Source organism: Buteo buteo, chromosome 19 (assembly GCF_964188355.1).
Source record: "Buteo buteo chromosome 19, bButBut1.hap1.1, whole genome shotgun sequence".
Lineage (NCBI taxonomy): Eukaryota > Metazoa > Chordata > Aves > Accipitriformes > Accipitridae > Buteo > Buteo buteo.
Genome location: NC_134189.1, coordinates 26,547,491 through 26,570,320, shown reverse-complemented (window position 1 = coordinate 26,570,320; position 22,830 = coordinate 26,547,491). Strand labels below are relative to the sequence as shown.

Sequence of the window (22,830 nt, the reverse complement as noted above, 5' to 3'; positions counted from 1 at the left end):
AAAAAAGAGCGAAAGTGTCACTTTGGTCCACTTTTCAGAGTGGTTGGTGTTATAATATATAACCTTTTTTTTCTTTTTTAACGCAGTGTAGTTCACAATAATTTAAAATACTCTATAGACATTTAAACGATATACAATAATATAACTTAATTGGATTCCTCAATTGTACTTAACAAATACTATTCTAATATATTTACAGTATCTAGTACCATAAGACTGTGCATTACTGTGTCTGGGAGCTTTATTTGCTTCCTGTCAAGAATGTAGTGAAAGTACAGTATATCACTATTATTCGACAACAATACCCATGAATCAAAGGGACTTTAAGTTATGTGGGGTGACTCTAGCATTTTGGAGGGCCCCTGTTGACTTCTGTGGAGTTGCACCCGTTCACACCAAGGCTGGTATTTAGAAACCAACAGCAACAATGAAAAAAAATGAGCTCTTCAGTTTTGGATTGCTTTATGGGAGACTCATCAAAGGGGTCTGATTTTCAGAGGGTAAGTGCTTGGGGTCAGAAAGACAGGTCCTCGTGAATGTTCGAATGAAGGTCCCCAAGTGATTAGTTACTTTTGATGATACAGGCCCATAAATTATGGCGGTAATCCTGGCTCATTCACATATCCAGCACGGGAGCTGGGGCAGCGGTAGCTCCCCCAGCCCCTTGCCTCAAGAGCACTGTGTGGTGTGGCAAGTGCTCCCATGTCAGATGGAGAGGGCTCGTGGCTGGGCAGTCCCTCAACAAAAGTAATAAAATGAAACAAAAGCTGGAAATGCAGATACTCAGACGTTAGGAAATTTTTAATCCAAGTTTTCAGAAAATCAGGTAGGGACCCTTGCTACAAGTAAACATTTATGGGATTAAATGTGCTGTGTTATAAGTGGGCATATCTGGCTCTTAGTGTTAAAAACACTAGATTTTACAGTAGTAAAATATCTGAGAATTTTTTTTAAATCTCTTGTAGGGAAAAGGTGTGTGAATTAGAATTGAGTGCTGGTGTAAAAAGTCAGCTTCTTTCTTAACATTCATGTATTTACGAGGGAGTATGCTATTGCCAACCTTAGAATAATGACGACACAGACTAACCCAAATTATAGCTTTCTTATGCTCGTGAAGCCACCACAGCTCACAGGTTGCAGCAACCCAGAGCTCAGCTACCATACTTTTATTAACTTCTCAGTTCATACTGGGCATAAGTTATTTAAAACTACCGGTAATATTAACTTTCAACAGTTAAAGGCAAAATGCAATACTCGGAAGATCCAGCCAGTGCCTTTGATGGCCAAGCAAAACCTTTGATATTTGTCGAAGCATGTCTTTGTGTCCTAAAACTCCCTACGAGGAGCTGGAGAGCAGGTGCTCCACGCCTCGAGCCTGAGTCTAAAAAGAGTCATTCTTATGCAGGAGGCAAGCAAGAAAAGTCTTTATCAAGCATTTGTAACCACAGTTTTGCATGATCTTTTTGCTCAGTTCTGGTAATTGCTTAAGGCCTACAGTAATTGAACTCTCTAATAGTGGAGTGACAACAGATCAGTAGCATTGAAGAACTTAGGGAGAACCAAATACAAAAATCATAAAGTCAGAGTTCCAATAAGTTTACATTTAGTACAGAATTAAGACATAGCTACCCGTTAGTGCTTAGAATTTTTTGATACTATTAAAAACATAAATAATTATTTTTAATGTTCATTCAAAGAGTTCCAGTGTCACTGGCAGCTGATGTAATTTTGTGAACGTTATTTTTTTGCAAACTGATAGTGGAGTATTTCCGCCATAGATTTTTGTCTCCCTACCAGTTGTTTTCTCGCTACCTGCTTTCTTAGAAATTTAGGTTTTTGCAGCAAGACTGCTGTGTTCTAGTCAGTGAAGATTTCATTTCCTTAAAAAAAGTCTTTATTTGCACAGGGCTCGGTGGTTTTGTTGTTGTAAAATAGAAGAAAGTGTCTTTTTCTTTTAAATTCCATGGGAGCTGCAATGCAGTCAGCTTCTCTGATATGTATAACTTAAAACACTTACTAGGAGAACTCTACAACACCCAGGCTGTAGTTTAAAAAAAAAAAAAGAGAAAGAGAGAGAAAGTTTCATGTGGTTGTCAACATCACCTTAATCCTGTTGCCCTTGTTTCCAAAGCAGTTACAACAGCCAGCCAGCCAAAATGCACCATCCTTAGAAGTGTAAGTAGTGGGGAGGGAGTGGTTGTTGTGGTGGTGGTTGGTTGGTTTTTTTTTTTTCCCAAAGAAGTTTAGATGTGCAAAATGATGCTGTCGTCGTTTGTTGTACTCCACTTTCTTCACTCGCGGTGATTTGTTCTGTTCATTTGCACGTGATGCCATTATTTGCAGGTGAACACCTCTGTCCGCTCGCTACACGTGTTGCACTTCACAAAGCAGCACCAGTGGAATTTGCAATTACACTGCCACACCTTGGTGTACTGGTGTGTGTTGTACCCTCTTCCACAGCACATCATGTCACACCCATCCGCGTTGGGAGAGGTACGGTTGCAGAGTCGTCCCTGGGTACCGACGCTCCCTGTGGAAGCATCTTCCTCACAGTAGTTGGGTGACTTTTCAATGTACACTAAATCCGTTTCCATGGGTTTCTGGTAACTCTTAATCTGCTTGATCTTCAGGAAGGTCGGCTGTCTTAGTCTACTGGCTCGTACCACCTCCACTTGCACTGCAGCATTGTACTTCTCTTTCAAAATATATCCAATCTCTCTGAATTTAGGAAGCGTGGTCCAGCAGGTCTTAGTTGTACAGGAACCTGAAACTCCGTGACACTTGCACTCCAATTTCATTCTCTCTTCGAGAACCTATGTGTACAGACATTTGCATATTGTTACTGCAGGAAAACGGTATTGCAAGCTTGCCTAAATCTGAGTCTGTTTAGTTCATATGAATATTCATTACTGCTGATTGAAATTTTTCAAATGCATGCTTATAAATCTTCTCACCTCCCAGCAGAACGCTCACAATACACTTTGTTTTACATGGTGCCTGGTCGGAAATGCAGTGTTTTGTCATTTTATTAGAAAACATTTGCATTATGTCTCCAAATATGGGAGGATATTTACTTAAATTTCAGAAGACATGTCTTTAGAGCCAAAGTAATTCATGGGACTCCAGTGACCTAAAATTTTTTCAAACCTTTTTCATTTTGAAAATAGAAAAAAATAATGTCTTTTTCAAGTGTTGTAAAATTCAGAATAGTTAATCTCAACTGCTTTAAGTAATGTTCAAAAATGTTTAAAAAATTTTGACCAGCTTTAATATCACAGAACAATATATACTGTGTGGCTGAACAGCATTCATGTTCACTGCATAATTAAAAGTTTTGCCTACACCAGCAGTGGTAACACCAGCGTACCTATTAACTATTCAACGCACAGAGCATACCATCCCCTTTAAAAGCAGCACTCCTTGCAGCATCTAGCCCAACTATCAAGAACACGATCAGCCACAAATACGTTTTTTGCACTAGGGCAACAATTGTGCCATGTTAGAGGAAATAAAATCCACTGAAGGGTCCTGCTCAGCTGGGAGCCAGAGAGCAGTGGGAGCCCTTATTATTGCTATTGCTAGAGGAGGTGAATCTAGAGGAGGTTAATCCAGCATCAGATGGTCCCTAGAAGGGGCTCAAACTGGTGGGCTCTGGGGCTTCCACAAGGAGGGCTGGCACATCCCTCCTTCCCCGGGCACGGACGTGCGCCCGGGGGAAGGCGAGCAGATGCCCTCCCGCTCCGTGTGCGCGGCAGAGAGGAAACCAGCCTCACGGAAGCGCCTCTCTGTTTTTCTGCCCTCGCGCTACCACTTAAGCCTGACCACAATTACACCCACAGTCATCATTAGCTTATGAAAATCAAGGCCTAAGAACAAAGCAAACTGATCTTTCCCCTTCGCAGTGGGATGCTAACAAAGAAATATGAGCTACCGAGCTTGTCTTAAAGCATTACTGATGCTGCAGACCATCTCCTGTAGTGGTTTCGTTGCAGATCCCAGAACATGACTGAAATGGGCAAAGGATAAAAGGGCCGAAATCTGAGTACAATGGCATAATGAAGTAGAAGGGAAGTAAAAAATGCTTACTGCTTAAGAAACTGGCCTTAAAATAAAAGCTGTACAGATCTGGTTATCCCTGCAAATAGAGGGCACCCTCCTGAGTTGTTCGAGTTTCACTTAAATTGTATGTTTTGTTTTTTTCCCAAATTTCTGGGGTTTCAATATTAAAGAGAATATTTGGTTTTGATTCTCCCTTGCCAACATACAGCAGCAAGTACAAGATAGCTGAGCATCCTATTCAAAAATACCTTAGACCTTCTGGAACCACAGGCTTTTCCCAAGTCAAGGTCAAATTAGCCTGTTAGAGGCACAAAAGGTGATTTCCTGGAAGGTTTACTGGGTTATGCAAGAAGTTCCTATAGCTGCAACTACTCTGAAAAAGAAAATCGGCGAGGCTGTGATGAGCTGCTTTTCGTGGACACTGGAAAGGTCACTGCCAAACTGTATCACCTTCCTGTCTTCCCTATGGAAAAAAGAGAAAACTTGCCACCTCCTGCTGCAGCAGCAGCATTTCAGTGGCAGGGAGCAGAGGAATGCCTTATGAAATACTCCAGACTCTTTCTGGGGTCTCCTCTGTCTCTACTTTGTGCCTGTGCAGCAGGACATGATTTTTCAAAAAGACCCCCAAACAAGATTCCAATCCTGTACCACAAATCTGGGTTAAAATAATCTATTGGTATTTAGATGTGCATGTAGATATGTATAAAAGCGCTTAAAAGTTTTGCTTCATATTGCTGAAATATGGTTTTTTGAAACTAGCCTGTTTCTATAGCTTTCTCAACCACTGGTTAACACACAGTTGCAACCACAAGAACTGCAGCAAAATCCACGGCGAAAGGTGGATGGAGACAACCTTCTCCACACCTTCACCAAAGAGCACTAAGATCTAAGGACTTCCAGGAAGGCATTACCGATGGGATGGATCTGCCACACCTGATTCATGCTCCTCTTCTCCCTAAGCAGTAAATCTTGGTGAAGAGTACACGTTTTGTCACGTTCTGCCCGTGTTCCTGTTGTCTGGGCGTTGGCTGAAATGGCCAAGTCAGTAACCTGCTCAAAGAGTGGGAAGAGGTGAAGCTTGTGAAGCCCCTTACTCTTGTGTGGGCTCAACACTTTGGACGCTCCTCCAAGGAGCCTCCGTCTCTGTCATTGATGTGCTTCCCTGTTCCAACAGGAAGTGTCATTGTTCCTGAAAGACAAAGATATCACCCTTTTTGGTCTCCTAGGTGATATCTTCGTGTATTTATGTATGGATATGTGTGTATGTATCTGTTTGCCTACATGTGTGTATTTGGTTGAGATGCTGCCATTTCTCTACAGCGCTGCCTGGCACCCTCTGTAGCACGATCTCCAGCAACTTTAGCCTAAGTCTTGATTTCTTTTGTTGTTGTTGTCTTTCAGTTTTGTGAGACATTTTGCTGTACAGAAATCTGATTTCACCGCTGTATTTTTTCAAAGGTTCCCACTGTTTATGATGGTGGAAGAACTTGCAAATGCAAGCCATGCAGGCTCAAAAAAGCAGAAGTTTCAGAAAGTATTAATTCATGATCCTGAAGCCAATCTCACAGGTTTTTTTATTTTTTTGGAGGCTTCTCTCATGAATGTGGAATGCTTGGGGTTACAACACTGAGCACAGGCCCAATCATCAGGTAGTTAAATTCCTGAATGCTATAATTTGTGTGCCCACAGTCAGCTGTGGGTATAAAATTGTGCCCAAAAACTTGGAGGTCAGGGAATACAAGGTCCAAACTAAGCAGATTCTAAGCAACATTTTTTTCCCTCTTTCCACCCAGATGCTGCAGAGCGTTCCTCTTTGCTGACAAGCCAGCACGCTCCAGCTTTCCCAGAGGTACTTCTGTCTGCTTGGTACCTCGAGCAGCTTCCCACTTGCCAGCAAGGTGCCACTGGACCTGGCAAAGGGGGCAGGATTTGACCCTGTTTGCTCAATGCTGTGCATGAAGAGCGACTAACGTTTTTCTTCCTAATCATCCCTCCAGCTCAATTTTCCTCAGCAAACTTCCCATCAAAGCTTTGACCCTGAGCCTCAGAGGTACTTATTTACTCAAATCTAATACACTATGCCAAGCTAGGTGCCTGATTAAAGATTGAAAATCATTAGCTTGTACGACCCACTCTCTCAGCAGTTTCATTTGTCATGTCAGTGCCTCGTATCTAATCTTGAATGGTTTACAGCAAGATCTACCTCCCAGAGCAAATTCCCATCGTTGGACTGTGCCGCCTCAGACTAATCGTAGGAACATTCCTTAGGTCCCTTTTCCACATACAGGCCCACTCCCACCCCAATATGATCTTGCCAAGTAAAATTTTCTAACTACTGCTACTTTGTTAAATGAATTGTGAAATAAAATGTTAAAGCTTTCTTATCCCACATATTTTTATACCTATATAAATCATACACTGAAAATGCAATTTGAGGGTTGTCCGCTGCCAGTTAAGTAGAAAAAGATTTGCAAAGACTGAAATAAAACAAAATGATACGCATGAAAAGAAATTCATTTTTTCAAGTTCCGTATCTAGACCCAACTGCATAACATCAGATACAGTTTCTGTACATATTAAAAATCCTATCTGGATAAAATATGTAAAAACAATAGTAACATTTTGTGTGTTTGTTTTGGCTTGCCTTTTCTGGTTTGTGTTTTCCTTAGTGGAAATGCACATTTTTGGACCAGATGTTGAATGTAACAAAATCCATATTACTTTTTGACTGCAGTATCAAAAAGAAATAGAAGACTTTAGGAGTTTTCCCCCATCGAATATGCAAGTGATCAACTTTTGTTTGGGGTAATAACAGTACCAAAAGAGACGGATCCCGGTCGCAAGATGTCACCACCCCTTTGATACTCGTGCGACTGCAGCCGCAAGAGCCGATGGCTTGCCGATGGTGTGTGGGCACTGGCTACTCCTAGTCTCAGTGCAGCCGGGGGTCCACCAACTGCTGACAAAATGCTGATCTCGTGGACCCCTCTGGGAAACAAAGTTAGGTTTGTTTGGGTTTGGTTTATTAGCTCGGATAGCCAGGAGTGTAACTAGCATTAGTAGGGTGTAATGCTAATCCTCTACTACAAATGTCCGGAAAATATTCTTCATTAATAGCAGATCACAGAGCCCAAAATTGAGCAGTTCGTGCCATGTCTCCTCAGGTTGTGCCCAGCCCTGCGAAGAGAAGACATGGAGCCAGCAGGAGAGGAATACAGATGCTTCAGCTGCGTACTTTTCTTTCTGCTCCTCTGTGAGGCTGTTCCATCGAGCATCAAAACAGTATTTACACTCAGTGGGATGGGAGACGAGGAACTGAATTACCATGCTTACTCCTTCTCTTGTCACATCCCTGTTTTTCTTATGTTTATTTTGATGGGAGCAGGGAGCCTCTGCTTTGCAGCGGGTCAATATCCAGCCACAGCACGAGATGGCTTTTCCCTGGCACTGGCCAGGGCTTAGCAAGGCGAGGGACCCTCTGAGGTGCCCAGAGACACCCATTCACCTCCTCCTCCCTAGGTAAAGCACCCTCTTCCATAGTATCCCCACAGAATGCATTAAAAAAACCTTAAGGCGGCCCACTGCTCCCTTCACCCTAGTCCTGCTCTTGGCTAGCAGGAAAATAAGCCTGGGATTTGGGGACCTGCTGCCCATCAGATGAAAGTCCCTACTATTATGAGGATGAGCTATAGAGCCTAACCTATCTGTGCCTCTTCCCTACCTTCTAGAAGAGAAAATAGCTGCTAAGTTTGAGCAATAAACTGCTGCAATTGGTTACAACTTTCTGAATTTTATTTTTACAGTGAAATGTTGCAAAAAGCAAAAATCTTGAGAAGCATGCTTCAAATCATCCCCAAACCAAGTGTGATTGCAGTATTTCACTCTCTTTTCTATGGACTTTGCTGTAAAGCTTGAAGGTAAAATTTTAAATATCATCTTAAAGGGTTAAAAATATTTCATTGCTATTTTTATTCTGCCAGGCAGTATAGAGATGTCAAGTTTGAGGGGGTGCTGTAATATTTTACTAGATGGATGATATCTTTCTTGCATACATTACATGGTATGCATGGGCATGCGCATTTCTAGAATAAAACCATTTAGCAAGTCCTAAAATATTTGGCTATTCCCCCCCTCTAATTTTAAAGCAAAATGTTCAAAAAGTCGGATAGTACCAGATGTAGCTTCTGGCAGTCAATGTTAAGGGTGTGTTTCTGGAAGAAAAAAATAGGCTAGTAAATCCAGCCCAACTGGAAGCAGGAGAACTATCCTCATGAGATTTTGAGCCAAAGCTTGCATATTCAGGACATATGGCTAAGCATTAGTTATCCATCTAACCCACCCAAGCTGTAACACCAAAGTTTTTGAAATTGGATTTGTATCTGTCTGCAAATCAATTTAAGTGGGAAAGTGGAAAGTATGCCATGAAGCACAACTATCGAAAGCTTTTCTTTCATCAGTGTTCTCACAAGGGATGTGTAGTCAAATAGTTTGTGTCTCTTAGAGAAAGAAACTTTCAGCAAATGAGGGACCGAAGGCTGTAGAACCTGGAAAATCATATTCTTCAAATCACTGAAATTACTTAGGAAACAAAGTCAGTTTTAAGAATATTTTGGGCTTATAACAGCATAAAATTAGTTGGCTTTCACTTTTGAAACTGGGATTCAGCCTGCACTGTGACTTCAGAGCATTTCATCCAGAGTCTTTTCCTGGGCATTGCTTCTAATCTTTGTCTGTTAGGCGACAGAGAGCAGTCTGCAACATATGAGGGTGTGCTGTGCATCTTGCAGAAGTGAGCTTATTAATTTAAATGTTTCATGTGAGGTGAAGGGAGCTAACACTTCCATACATATTTTACGCACAGACAACACATATAAATATGTATAAATGTCCATAATTATGTACACACACACGTGCACACACTCTACATATATATATGCGCCTATATGTGTATATATATATATACATGTGTATGTATATATATAATGAATGGTGACCAACAAATCACCTCATTAGCTGTTCTACAGCCAAAGCATGTCAGCAAAAACCCCCTTCCCAGTACCACAGTCCTGTGGCGCCAGGAACTGTGAGAACGAGCCATGGCTTAGATGGAAATGTTGTCCCAAGTAATTGAATAATCTCTTCCGAAGAGAGTCTGAATTTTTTGTTGTTTTTTTTTTTTTGTCCCCATACTCTTATTGTTTCAAATGTAAAATAAGATGTTGTCATCTTCCAGGCATTCCAAAAAAACAACAAGAAAAACCCATCGACATTACAAAAGAATAAATATTGGGATGGTACCAGGCTGAGTTGCTGGCAGTCAGTGTGATGGGTGTGTTTCTGGAAGAGAAAGAATAGGCCAGCTTTTTCTCCGCATAACCACAGTCATTGTCTATCATAGGAGCCTAATTGATTGATAAACTGTTAGAAACATTTCTTTTCTTCTTTTTGGTAAAAGCTGTGATCTGCTACCAATTTGTCAGCTTGTTCTTTTAGCTCCCCCCCTTAAAAACAAACAAACAAAACCCCCCATTTTTATAATTGAGATTCCCCATGAGAGACGGTCATTGTTTTGAAGCTTTCAACAAAACGTTAAGATTAATGGCGTGCGTTCCCAGATGTTACTCTTTCTAAGTTCATTTATTGGAGAATAAATACACTTGTTTCTAAAAATACATGGTAGAAAGCTGTCTCATAAAATAGCATCAAAGCTTACTTGGTTTTGTTAGTATTTAATTTTTCATTACTCTAAAAGTTTTGCCCACAGATCTCTCTGTAATCATTCAGATTTGCAACAAGCCATTCTTTCAGTAACATTTGCTTTAGACTTACACTAGTCTTCCTTTGGGAGCTTGTTTTCATTTACCACACTTGTACTTTCCATCCTGGATCATAGTGGCCATTTAAAAACTGATGGTGAAGTTAGCTACTTCGCTCTTTTACACAGCACGGCGCTGTTCTGCCACAAAGCATAAATCTTCCATCAGTAGCGTCTCATGTCACCAGGAATCACTAAGCATTTATTTCTTTCAAATGGCACCGATGGCAAGTTTATTATTTTGTCACTGGTGCTATTCATTACAAATTTATTAGAAACTTCATAAACTTGCCATTAGCTGAAACAAATCTTAGAAATGCAACGCAGAGCCATTAGGGGATGCAACACGAAGCAATTAGGAGATTCATTCTTTCCACAGTTATCAGAAATTCCCTGAAAAGCCTAAATATCATCTTTTTTTCCAAGGAGGTACTTTATCAGAGTGTTGGGCTGAACATCTCAGCCCCAGACTCAAGTTAAAGAGCCCCCAGAACTATTTCCCCCCCCCTCAAAACTTTGTTTGCAAAGTTTGTGCAATTATTTCTACAGCGTGCTGGTTTTTCCTCAAAGAGAAATTCCTCAGGACTCTATTTTTAAGAACAGTGAAATACCAGCAGGCCAGCCTTTGCAAACACCCCTATGGGAGCAGAACACTATAGTCTAACACTGTGGTTACAAACACCTCTGACTCCCAGGCGTGTCTGGGGCAAGTGCTGGGAGAAGTTGAGGACGGGCAAGACTCCTGCCCCGGCACATGAAAAAAGCCATGCGATAGTATAAGAGAGCATCCAAATAATTGCTCTGGGGGCAAAACTGGCGTTCAGAGTCCTGGATAATGATCCTAGCAATGAGCTTCTGGCCACCTGGTAGAGGTCTAGTGAGTTCATCAGGGGCCTTCCACTGACTTCAGAGCAAGTTGAAAATAACTGTAGGTGGGGTTGGGAGCTCTTTGCATCCTTTTTTCCTCATGTTTCTCTCTTAGGAGGCTCTGGGATTTAAAGAGAAGACTAAAATGAAGAGAGCAGATTTATTGGCTAAATATTGTTGTTCTTACCTAATTCAAAAAGCCCGTTTGGTATAACTGAATAAGAACTGTGAGCCTTACCATTACAGATGCAAATGTGGGGTTTTTTAGATAGTGAAAATCCTGTGAAATCTCTGTAGGAGGCTACAAAAGCATATATTTCCTTTACTGTCTTAGCATTCCCACCCTAAGGTTGAAAAGATTATTTGAGAACTTCTGAAGCAACAAAGAAGTAAAAAAATAATCTGAGTTGCCTGTGGTCTCCTTCTTACCTTTTATTCCTATTCATAACAAGGAAAATATATTCCTACTTTGGTCCTTAATAATAGCAATCATGAACCAGAAGCTTGGCTCCAAACTGTTTCCAAATTTTAAGACGTCACATGCAGATCAGCAGGATGGTACTGACAGAGTCTTACTCAGAGAGATACGAGCTTTTCCCAGTTGTGTTGTGAGATTTTTGGAAGGGAAAAGAAGGAAGATGGAGGTTGAGTGTTGTGCTTCAGCAACTGTCCAGACACAAATGCAGTTATTTCTGACTTGAGTGTGAATAAGGACCACGTGGAGTATGTCAGAATGACGTCCACATGTAAGTAAAATCTCCTGGTTTCAGATTTTGTGTCAGGCTCACAATCCAATCCAGGCTTACCCGGGACCCCCAAAACTGCCAAATTTCAGGTGAATGTAGGCCAGACGTCAAGTTTGCCTGGATTCTCAGAAGGGACTTGTGATTTCACGTTGAAATTGTCCAAAACTCTGTGGCTGTTTACTTTTGTAAAAGTCCAAGCCAGAAACAAAGAAAACATATCCTAGTTTCCAGAGTTTTGTTCTAACCTTAAGTTTCAGTCAGTCTCGAATTCAGAATGTCTAATTTATACAAATAGCAGATGATCTCAGATGAACCAAAATCACTAAGTATTATATACTGTACAACTTTGCATATTCATTTCATGGGAATGTATGTCATAACACCAACATTATTTCTAAACATCACCCCCAAACCATCTTTTATATGAGCACATTCCTCAGGATTTGATGGATTCTACTTAAAAACAAAAACAAAAAGCTACACCAAATCCTTTCAGTCATGCTTAGCTTTTGAAAGCAATACAATGCATTAATCATTACAATGAATATATATGGGTATAAATAACTACTGAAAAATGCCAACAACAAAAAAGTGGGTAAATTCCAAAATACTATTTATAAAAAGGGTATTTGGGGAAAAAAAAACAACTATATGGTCAGTATTTACAAGCCTTTTTATTCCCATCTCAAAAACGTTAAAGTGAGTGTTATCGGGTTTTTTTGCAAGAACATTTGCAAAAAATTAAGTTTTTAGAAATGTTAGAAGAAATGCATTTGCATGAATGCTGCTACCAGAAATATCTGTAAAAACACACACTTCTTTGGTTTGCTTATGTCCCCCTGCTTATGAAATTCTGATGAAGAGTAAAAATATAATTTGCTTAATAAGAATCAGCAATGTGGTCTAGTGGTTACTGGGCTATATTTAGAATTGGGGGACCTGGAATCAGTGTCTGGCTCAGATACTGAGCCTCCTTCTGTCCTTGGGCAAGGGACTTCACTGTTCTTCATCTGTGCACCCGCTTTTGCTCTTTTATCCCTCTTTCGCATCTAGACTGTAACATGTTCAAAAGAGGACATGCATCAGTGTCTCGGGGGGGGTGGCACGGTGCCCACCACAGGGTTGCCAGTTTAAGCAGGGATGATAATGCAGCCAGCAGTAATAAATGCTCCCTTGCAAGTTTAACGTGTGGCTACCATGTTCTTTTGCATCCAAACACAATGCATGACACCAAGGTGAAACGCCCAGGCTAAGAGAAGTGATCAGACCTGGAGGCGGTCTTCCAAGCTGCTGGTCTTCCAAGAGCTCCTCATACAGCACTATGAGGTGCTCTTACACCCGTGGCTGCAAGTTTTGGGAAAAAGGATTGTGGCCCTCTTAAGGATGCTTTTCTGTCTGGCTCTTCAGTCAGCTGTCTCCTTCACATCTGGAGACCTCAGTATCAATGATCATTCGAGTATTGATCCTGTCTCTACACTTGAGATTATGCCCCATAAGTGGTCTCTTTCGCCACATTGAATTTATATAGACTTTCTTCTCAATGGATAACTGCCCATACACCACCTTCAGTTTCAGTGCACAGCCAACTGCAATCCCCGGGAGGTTTTGCTGCATGAACTGAGTGTTAATAAGCAAAATACAGGCAGTAAGATAATTGTACTGCTTCTGTCACCACCAGTTCAACCACCTCTGCCCACCTCAGCAGCTAGTGCTCGGTGTAGGACTGAAAGCACACACTGTTTTAGAGGAGAAAATTTCAGTCTAACTTTCGGGGCATCTCCTACAACACTGGAGGGTAGAAGCAGCATTTTTTTACCCGGGGGAAAACACTCTGAAGGGTATAGTAAAATCTCTCCTGAGGTAGGTATATATTATGTAGAAAGACTTGTTATACTTTTCAAAGGGCAAGCTTTGAGAGCTATGAGGATTGTTATTCAATGGACATAAATCAGTGTAGCTCGATGATGTTTATTGTTTGCATTGCAAGCTACTCAGTCATGGCTGTAGTCATGAAACTTTCTTCGTCCAAAGTGACACTTATACAGCCGTTTGTAGCCCGCCAGTGAGAAACGGACAGTTGTGCATTTGCTATGAAGCATGTACTTCATTGGAGTTGTGGTCAAAGAATTGTTTCGGTTTTGGAAGGAATAAATAGCTGCAAGTGCTGTGGGAGTTCAGCAATGCAGACACTCAGTCCTGTCCTGTCACAAGCCCCTACATCTCTTGCTAGATTTTTGCAAAGGAGATGAAAAGCAAAGATTTATCGTTATGCCAAACAGCTCCAGCAAATTCCTCTCTCTTATCAGTGGGACTGGAAAGAAGGTTTAGGAAGCAGAAACGTTTAGGGGAGCACCTATAATACATGGCCAGCTCTGAACAAAAAGAAACAGCAACAAAATGTAAACATTAGACACCACCAGGTAAGTTGATGTGGGTGTGGGATAAGAGCAGAGAGAGGGGTAAGTAAGTTCTGGGGGAATGCCTCCTGCCACCAAGCCAGCCTCCCCCCGTCCTCCAGCGCACACGTTTCCCCATCCCTCATCCTTTCTGGAATACCTTTCTTCCAGCCTCATTGTTGTGCAAGTTCATCAGCCTCCGTGCATTCTTTTTGATTTCTCGGGCATCAACAAACCTCCGGGAGAACTCAATGCCGTATCTGATATCCGCAGAGCAGCCTCCCCACTTCCAGCCCTCCTCCTGGTTGTAGTAGCCCTGTTTCTCTCGGTCACAGCCACAATTGCTGAGGTTGCCCTGGCTGCAGGCGGCCGTGACAGCGTGCGCAACCCCGGCAGCAGTAATGGCATAGGTGAACGCAGCTTCCCTGCTTCCTGTGGAGAGAAGCCAAAAGCTGATGGGTTGGCAGAAAGGCAGCACTTACTTACTAAAGTACACACATTATCTACAGCAATGGTGTCAGGCAGCAATGTGAGGCGGGCGTTACTGCTGAGTGTGTATTTCGCATTCTTACGGAATTCCGTATGGATGTAAAATGCTCAGCTCCACTGGGGCGTGTTACCCCAGGTGAGCACCAGCCATATGGTAGTCCCACCTGACCCCCTTCACCAGAGGGGAATTTGGCAATGAGTCTGGACAGTGGTGAAGTGAGGCAACACGATTTGGTTTTGCACTGTCTAGTCAGGTTTGCAAGCTGACCTTTATCTATTTCAGATTAATAACAAGCGAGCCACTGGCGGCAATGCTCACCGGAAAACCATAGTTACCTCTAACCGTTGGCACTGCATGGAAAAAGAAAAACATTCAGATGACGTAAAAAATACCAGACCCTTTCAGATGTGCAAGAGGGCTAGGACACAAATGGGAAAGATTATTAATCCACCTTTACAAATGCTCCAGTAGCATCCATTAGCGATGCTGAGTGTAAAGTATTGCAAGGGAGGCCTATAAAGGCAAGGGCTGGGTAGGTTTTTTTCTCTTTCAAGGTAAAGTAGAGGCTGCCCCTTTTGCTTGCTGACTTCTCTTGCATATTAGTTTTGCTGTAGTGACCCTTTTCCACTCCCACTCTGACTCAAACCTCTGCATTACCTTGGCTATTGAGCATACAAGGGTGTGGAAGTGCTGTGGCAGCATTATTTCCTCTCCAAAACAAGTGAGACAGATATACTGTCATGGAAGCACAGCCTTGTTCAGAAAAAAGTCTTTTTAAAAAAAAGTTCTTTTTTTTTTTTCTACGATGCCACTACTTGCCACGGTTCCTCATTCCCAAATCCATGTGATAGATGTTGATATTGAGTCTATGAAGAGAGGTAAATAAGCCCCCTTTCTTTACTAGACAGTGGTTGGCTGTGGGATGCACATAAACAAGGAGATACTGAGGCAGAACGATCAAAAGGGATGCTACAGCCCATTCCTGCTCTCACATGACACCACACTCTGTCACTGAGTTAATGTAGGGCTGGATCATGGTCCTTGGTGTTTTGCTGTTCTTATTTATAGTGTTTCCTTACAAGTTCCCTTCCTAGCGCTATCATCATTTTCCTCTGTGTGTTTATCTGGTGATAAACAGACAATCTTGTAATACTGCAGCCAAAGAATAACTGTAAAGTATTTGCAGAAAGTTGCTGAAATGCTATAATGACCACACACAGAGCTTTAACATCGTTAATGGATTGGGAAGGAAAAAAAAAGAACACATTTTCCAGAGGAGAAAAAAAAACCAAAAAACTTAGAAGCTATTTTTAATTTTTTATTTTAGGATTCATAGATATCATAACTGTTCTTGAATGACCAGTGCACAGTGTGGGATATTTTATGTTTTATATTTCTTATTTTCATAGATAGCTTCCTGAAAAGTTACACCACTGCCGGATACGGGAAAGATCCTACAAGAAACAATCATAAACTGGTTTTTGGCACCATTTACTTGTTTCTCCAGAGCAATAAAAAAGAAACTTAAGGTAAGAGAAAAACAAAAGGGTGCTGTGTTCTTCAGGTACCAAGAAGGTTAAACTGACTTGTGTATTTTTTGAGTACATCATGCAATAGAAGGACTGACTTTGCTTTCAGACACAGAAGTGTTTTGTTGGGGTGTACGATGTGTGTAGTCTGGTTCAGTGGTTCCCAAACCGTGGTCCGCAGAACTCTGGTGGTCCAGGAGGCCACGGTAAAGGGTTTGCAGCTAATCCGCAGAGCCATATTAAATGCTGTTTTTAATAGTGTTTTCAATTAAAAGTTTGATGATAACGATGCCTGGTGGTCCACAAGAAATTCTGAGGGTTGATAGCAATCCAAAAAAGTTTGGGAACCACTGTTCTAGTTCCTAGTGTGTTCTCTAAAAGTGTGTCTCAATATTCAGTCCTCCCTTCTTCACCCACCAGCTGAAGTCAAATCTGGGACCCATGTTCTAAAATGTATCCTGTTGACTTGCAGGATTTCTTTCTTCATCTTCTTTTAAAAAAAAAAAATCTATTCTTAATCTATAAATTGAAAGATTGGAAATATGAGATGTAATAGAAACTATATATATACATATGGTTTCCTTTTCTTCAGGATGAGGGTAAATGAGAATGCAAAATCAGACCCAGGAAAGTTTTTTGTTCAGACACCTTTGAAACACATGTAGAAATGCTTATAAACAAGCAGAAACATATTCCTGTCAGGGAACATAGCAGCTGTGAGCTACAGTTCAGTAGATTTACTCAGAGATTAACCACAGAGAGGTTGCTTATGTTTTATGTTTAATCTCAATATATTCCACATGTATCCAGAGTAGAAGGTAAGCCATTTTATCATGGCCACCGTGTCTGTGACCTGTCCGTGAGTTTTCACATGGGGCTTCCCTTGGTCGGTTTTGTAAAACTAAAGAATATCCTGTCTTTATCTTCCTTTTGCTCCCCCTTGTTCCCATTACACCCCTGATTACCTTCAGGAACAGAGGAAAACATCTTTTCTTCACCCATTTGAGAGCTATAGCAGTGATGGAATTATCTCAAGTAATGGGATAATACCAAATGGAAAACATATTGACTCTCTGAAGAAATTACTCTTCTCTTTCAATGCAGCTCTAAAATAAGAAGGGCTCAGAAATAAGATCTGGCTTGAAAATCAGATTCCTTTTGCAAGTTAAGTTGTCCTGCTAAGAATTAAGTTTTTTTGGTTCTGGTCTTTTTTAACTAGAGGATGTTCCAAAACTTCCCTTGAACTTCAGTGTAAGCATTACCTCAGCAGTTCTCTAAAGTCCTAGGATCAGTAGAGTCTATCAGAAAATGCTGATGGGGGAGGGAGGGGAACCTCTGTTCTGTGCTCAAATAATGTGTCTGCTGTACACAAAGCTTTCCATTAGCATGTCATCACTTGGAATCAATTCTAAGGAAGCCTTTGTTAGGCAGCTAAAAATATTTGAGTAATGATTGCTGTGATACCTGAATGGAGAACAATAATCTCATTTTATGGAATTTTCTGAGATTTCAGAAATATTCTTGTTCTGCAACAAAACAGAGACAAGTCTTTCCAGAATTGTTCATGAAATGGGGAAAGATTATAAATAGCAGAAGATTTGGGATTTGACCTAACTTTGAAGCTAGATTTTTCTTTCTCCAGTGAATATCCTGGTCGCCTAGTTATTTGGCACTATATATGCTCACTATCTGTGTCTCAGAAGAAAAATTCGTGTTTGACTTCTTAATGTTTTCTGTCATGTAGACCAGAATAATTCTGTCAAGATTTTATTTTGGTGGAAAATACACTTTTTTGTGTGGCCCTTGGATTCCACTAGTTCCCTCTTAGAAATGCTTGCTTTGGTGTCAAAGACAGTTCTGATTTAATTCCCAAAACATAGAATGAATGTTTTTATGAGTAACGTGAATGTTACTCTGTCTGATCTGATAACTGCCTGATCTAGTAACTCCAGTGGGAGATCACCACCAGTGCTAATTGAAATGAAGCCTTTTGTCTTTGGTGAAGGTGCTGAAGGTCACTTCTTGCAATCTGCCAGACCATGAAAGAAGTCTTGCCTGTGGTCTGCTGGGCTGAGTTACTGCCGTTTGCTTGAGTTCATTTGCATTCTAACAGAGGGCTGTATTTTAAAAGTGCTCTAATACCCAGCAATGCAGGCAGTTGCTGCTCAGACAGACAGATATTGGATCATTGCTTCCTAAAAGGAGTGATTTCTGGCAGATAAGGTGAGAGGAGCCTATTTATCTGCTGTTGGAGTTGTGGAGCAGCCTATACTCTACCCCTAACTTAGATGTCATCTCTGACTAAGTTTCAGACTGCTAAATGAGCACTAAACTTAGTATGGTCTGATGTGGAAATTATTACAGGTTCTGTAATTGCTGTAGTTTACTACATTCTAGCATGCACATATTCAGCAGCATATTTTCAGCATGTAACCATAATCAGCTGAGAATGTTATATGCTAAATATATATTTTGATCATTCAGCTGTGAGTGCAGGGTTAAAGATTTAACTTTTCTGAGTAACTAGATGAGAATATTACTATCCCAAACATCATTCTGAAATGTCTTATGTCAGCAGCTAGATGAATAAGAGTGCCACTGAATGTCAGCCATTAGAACTGTAATTTAACTTTAAGTATTAAACTGTAGAATATACACTGTTTAGCCAGTAATTTGCTAAATCTTGGATCAACAACGATGGAGAAAAATACTACGTGCTGCTGTTAAACAAAACAAATTCCCCATGTACTTACACCATCTGTAGACACCAGATTGATTATGTGACACAGTACAATATAGGTCAGTGGTAAGAAGAAACGAACCATGGCAGAAGTTTGATTTTTTTTGCCAAACCTATCCTTTTCAACAAGTCATCTTTTGTGAGTGAAAGCTGAGGACACGTTGAGTCATTTTTTAAGGGCAAAAGACAATAGATATACATCTAGATGAGTGAACTAAAACTCAGACAACAGCACCCCAAGTAGGGCTGGATGAAGACTTTTACAGACAAGTTTAGTCCCTTTGTAATTTCATATTTTGTTCAACATGCTCATTAGCAATTCTCAAGGAAAATAGTACAGGCTCTTCTCTTTGGGTTCCATTCAAGGGCAACACAAGTCAGTGGGATTTTTCTCACTGTCTGGAGCAGATCCTTTCTCTATTTGCATTTTCATTGTAATCAATTTTGGGCTTCTCGGGTTTATAATCTAAAAGTAGGGATTGGTTTAATTTCTCTGTCCCTCTAATTTACTAAACCCCGTGCTGCATGTCAGAACTATAGACCACTGACATTACTTTGTACAAGCAGAAAAACCACCATAGAAAAGCAGGGCTGGCAGGAACCTCAGGAGGTTCTCTAGTCCATCCCTCAACCCTAATGTAGTTTAATAACACAGGTGTCCTTCACGACAGCTTTTTATTTATCCTGTTTTTAAAGATCTTCGGTGGTGGGGATTCCACAGTCTATTCCAGTGCCTCAGGACCCCAGTTGGTACACATTTTACCAATATTAACCTGAAATTGTCTTTCTGAACACAAACCCACTGCTTCTTTCTCTACAGATGCTAAGAACCGATTGCGCCCTTCTAGCAGCAGCCCTTAAATATTTAGAGACTTCCACCCCTTTCTAGATGTGTCCTGTCGTCAGTCCTTGTGGGGCAGTTTCAGAAGCTCTGGTCATTCCCCTGCTCTCCCAGCGGGCTGGCCTGTGCCTTGCAGTGCGGTGCCGGAGATGCGACAGAGAGCTCCAGCTGAGGCCCTGCCGGCTCGGGGCTGGAGCAGAAGGAGCATTTCATATGTCTCACATGCTACACGCCTGTTTATGCATGCCAGCATGGTGTTTTCACAGCAGCAGGACATTTTTGACTCTTACTCAGCTTGCAGTTGTCTTCTGTGCAGCTGTTATCATGCCAGATGTTTCCCATCTTGCATTTGTGCAGCTGATTATTCCCACGTATAGATCCCCATGTATTTGTCTTTCTGATTTGCCTCCTCTTTCTTTTTTTTTTTCTTTTCCAGACTATTTCTCCACAATCATTTTCAATTTTGACCCAAACTTCCTCCAACTTCCTTGCAGTCCCTCCCAGCCTGACACCATTTGTAAATTCAATGTGCACAGTTTATTCCCTTGGTCAAGTCAAAAGTGTAATACTGACTGGTGCCAGATCCAGCACAGATCACAAAGGAAACCCAGTTAGTACACCCTTCCATTTTGATAACTACCCTCCAAGTATAATTTCCAGATAGTATGTACCCATTTAGTTAGCTTTTCCTTGGTTTTCTTATGAGAATGTCATAGAAAGGAGTGTCAAAAGCTTCATTTAAGTCCAATATATATGATATAAACTGCTGCTTCTCTGCCTCTGAGGCCCTGGGTGGCAAAAGAAGGAAATTAGATTGGTTTAACATGATTTGTTCTTGACAGATCCTTGCTGACTGTTACTCATCTCCTTGTTCTCAGTTATGAGCTTACAAATGGGTTTTTGTTCCCATATTTTTTCATTTACTGAAGTTAAGCTGATTGGTCCTATGATTCCTTTCTTTTAGACAAAGGCAATACATTTGTCTTTTCAATTCTTCTTAATTAGAGTTCTCCACAACTTTTCAGCACTAATGGCTGTCAGGACTAATGGCTCTAAAATGCTTCATTAAATGTTCTGAGATGAGGGAAAGCTCACTGGAAAGCATTCAGCCTGGACAAATACTTCCCTCTGCCTAATAATGTGATGGTATTCCTCTCGATAATATTAGTTCTATCACCATTGACCTTTTTGGTGAAGGCTGATCCGAGAAGTGCTTGGCCTTCTTGACATTATCCTTGGTTTACACACTCCTCAGGGGTCCACTCCACGGAGTAGTGGACCAGCTTTTTTTCTTCATCTTCCACTCACTAAGAAAGTACCAACTGAATGATTACTGTGTAGCCTGTTGTCAAAAAAACAGATATTGTCACCCGTGGTCATGAGGGTCCTCTTGTAGCACATGTGCTCAGAAGTGCTCCTGAATGATGAACCTGATGCAGATCAAATATTTGTTACTCTGGCAGGACTTTCTGGTCAAATCCGATGGAGCCTTCCAATGGTCACATTGGGTAATGTTCTCTTTACAATATTTTTTTTTCCCATTTCCTCCCTAAAATCTTTTTTTTTTTCCTACTACTGTCTAATTAAAATAGTTTTGTTTAATTCTACTTCATCCAGATAGAGCTAGAGCAGGAGTTGCACATGATTTCAGCAGCTCCTTCCTAGACTGCTCATGATGTCTATTTCCGATGACACGTGGTTGGGACAGAGAACATTGCAATTTCAAAGCCGAGAATGTGTAGTACTATGACATAACGGTTTATTTACAGATTCTTCTCTTATTCAGCATTTTTCATCTCTAGACTCCCACTAAGTTTTTATGGTTGGAGGTGGCAGAATTTTGGCCATCAGTCTAGAATCACTCTGTCAACTGGATTGTTTTCTGTTGCTCATGTGGGTTTCTCAAATTTTCTTTTAGAATGGGTTGTACGTGAGCCAGATTTATTTCACACTTGCCTTATTGCAGCTCCTTGCTGTCACTATTTATATACTTTTGGAAGCATGTCTATTAAAAAGAGCTATTTACTATGTCTCTGCTTTCCACATTTTTTCAAGCATTTTTCCAATTTCATGGTTATTTTCTAAAGATTTGGTGGTACTTTCCACAGTGGTTTCTGTAATGAGGCTTCCAACAATTTACAGGGTTTTTTTACTTAGTTTATCCCCTAAACATATTCAGTTAACTCCTGGCAACCATAAACAATAGTCAGCATTTCTGTTCCAAAGTGAGCATAATTCTGTTGTGTTTTTAACTGTGTTTTGGCAGCATGTGCCTTGGTGGAGTTTTCTGGGACAGCTCCTGTGAGGTTAGCAAGTTAGCTGTGATCTTTGGGAGGACATTTAGAAATGCCCAGAGAAATATGAAATTTTTGGTCTTTCCCTGTAAAACTATATTTGTCATAGCAAGTATTTCTTACTAACTCAGCCTTAACAAACAATCTGTATCTCATTCTTACAGAAAATGGGGAAACGACGTTTTGATCCCAAAGCACCACTGCTTGGTTTTGTCAAGGTTTAATCAGAACATGGTGCTAAGCACTCATTTAAAGAATGCACAAGAGCATGGCTTGAGAAACACACAGTGCACATGAGGTGGTAGTTCCCAGATACACTGTACATTGAGAAAAGCCTGTACAGTGTCACAGCCGGCTGTGTTTTCACAATGCTACTGCGAATACTGTCAAAGTAGTACGTGGGAAGCAATAGCTGGAGCAGAGAGATCGTCTCCTGCCTGGGTTCTCTTCTTGACCTGCTGACATCCCATTGTGGGACTTAATGATTCCCTGCTGAATGTTTGGTGCTTTTTCTTTTCAGTGATGACTAGTGGTTTGATAAATCGTAATATGTGAAAGCTCAGCTGGAGACATATTGCAGCACACTGGGGTTTTAAAAGGTTCTTTGCACCCCATGTTGGAAAACATGGACTCCTGAAGGCATCTCAGAGAAACTGGGTCCTAAAGTATGCTGAAGTCCTTAAATTAAATGGGGCTATGAGGAACCAGATGTTATTATATATTCTATTCTATTCTGTTCTGTTCTATTCAATTCTAATAATTCAACTGCCTCAATCTATTCACAGTAACAGTTTTTATGTACAGGATTTGCCAATGCATTATGGTCTTTTTTTTAAGGGTATTTCACAGGGAGAAATAAAAAACAATATTTAAGAAAAAGGCAAGGGAATCTATAGCTATGTGGGCCCATATTTGGGGGTTTTTTTAGGTTTGTTCTTGATTGCGTTCTTGCACTACAAGATGGCCTGTTAGAGGTTTCTGGGATACTTGTGTGGTGGTCAGCAAGGAAAATGTTGTCTGATTTAAGAAATAGAAAATATGCTTGCCACATCA

The 22,830-nt window shown here is 40.9% G+C and overlaps 1 protein-coding gene across 1 annotated transcript in view; it reads right to left on the bottom strand.

Annotated features, from left to right (window-relative positions):
- Window positions 1-300: 300 nt before the first annotated feature.
- The window catches only part of WNT7B (Wnt family member 7B), a 96,880-nt gene continuing 74,350 nt past the window's right edge, over window positions 301-22,830 (bottom strand). The window contains exons 3-4 of the mRNA XM_075051804.1: window positions 14,044-14,315; window positions 301-2,813 (exon numbers count right to left, since the gene is read on the bottom strand). Of these exons, the coding sequence (XP_074907905.1) occupies window positions 2,334-2,813; window positions 14,044-14,315 (752 nt within the window). The 3' untranslated portion in view covers window positions 301-2,333. The remainder of the gene's footprint in view (window positions 2,814-14,043; window positions 14,316-22,830) is intronic.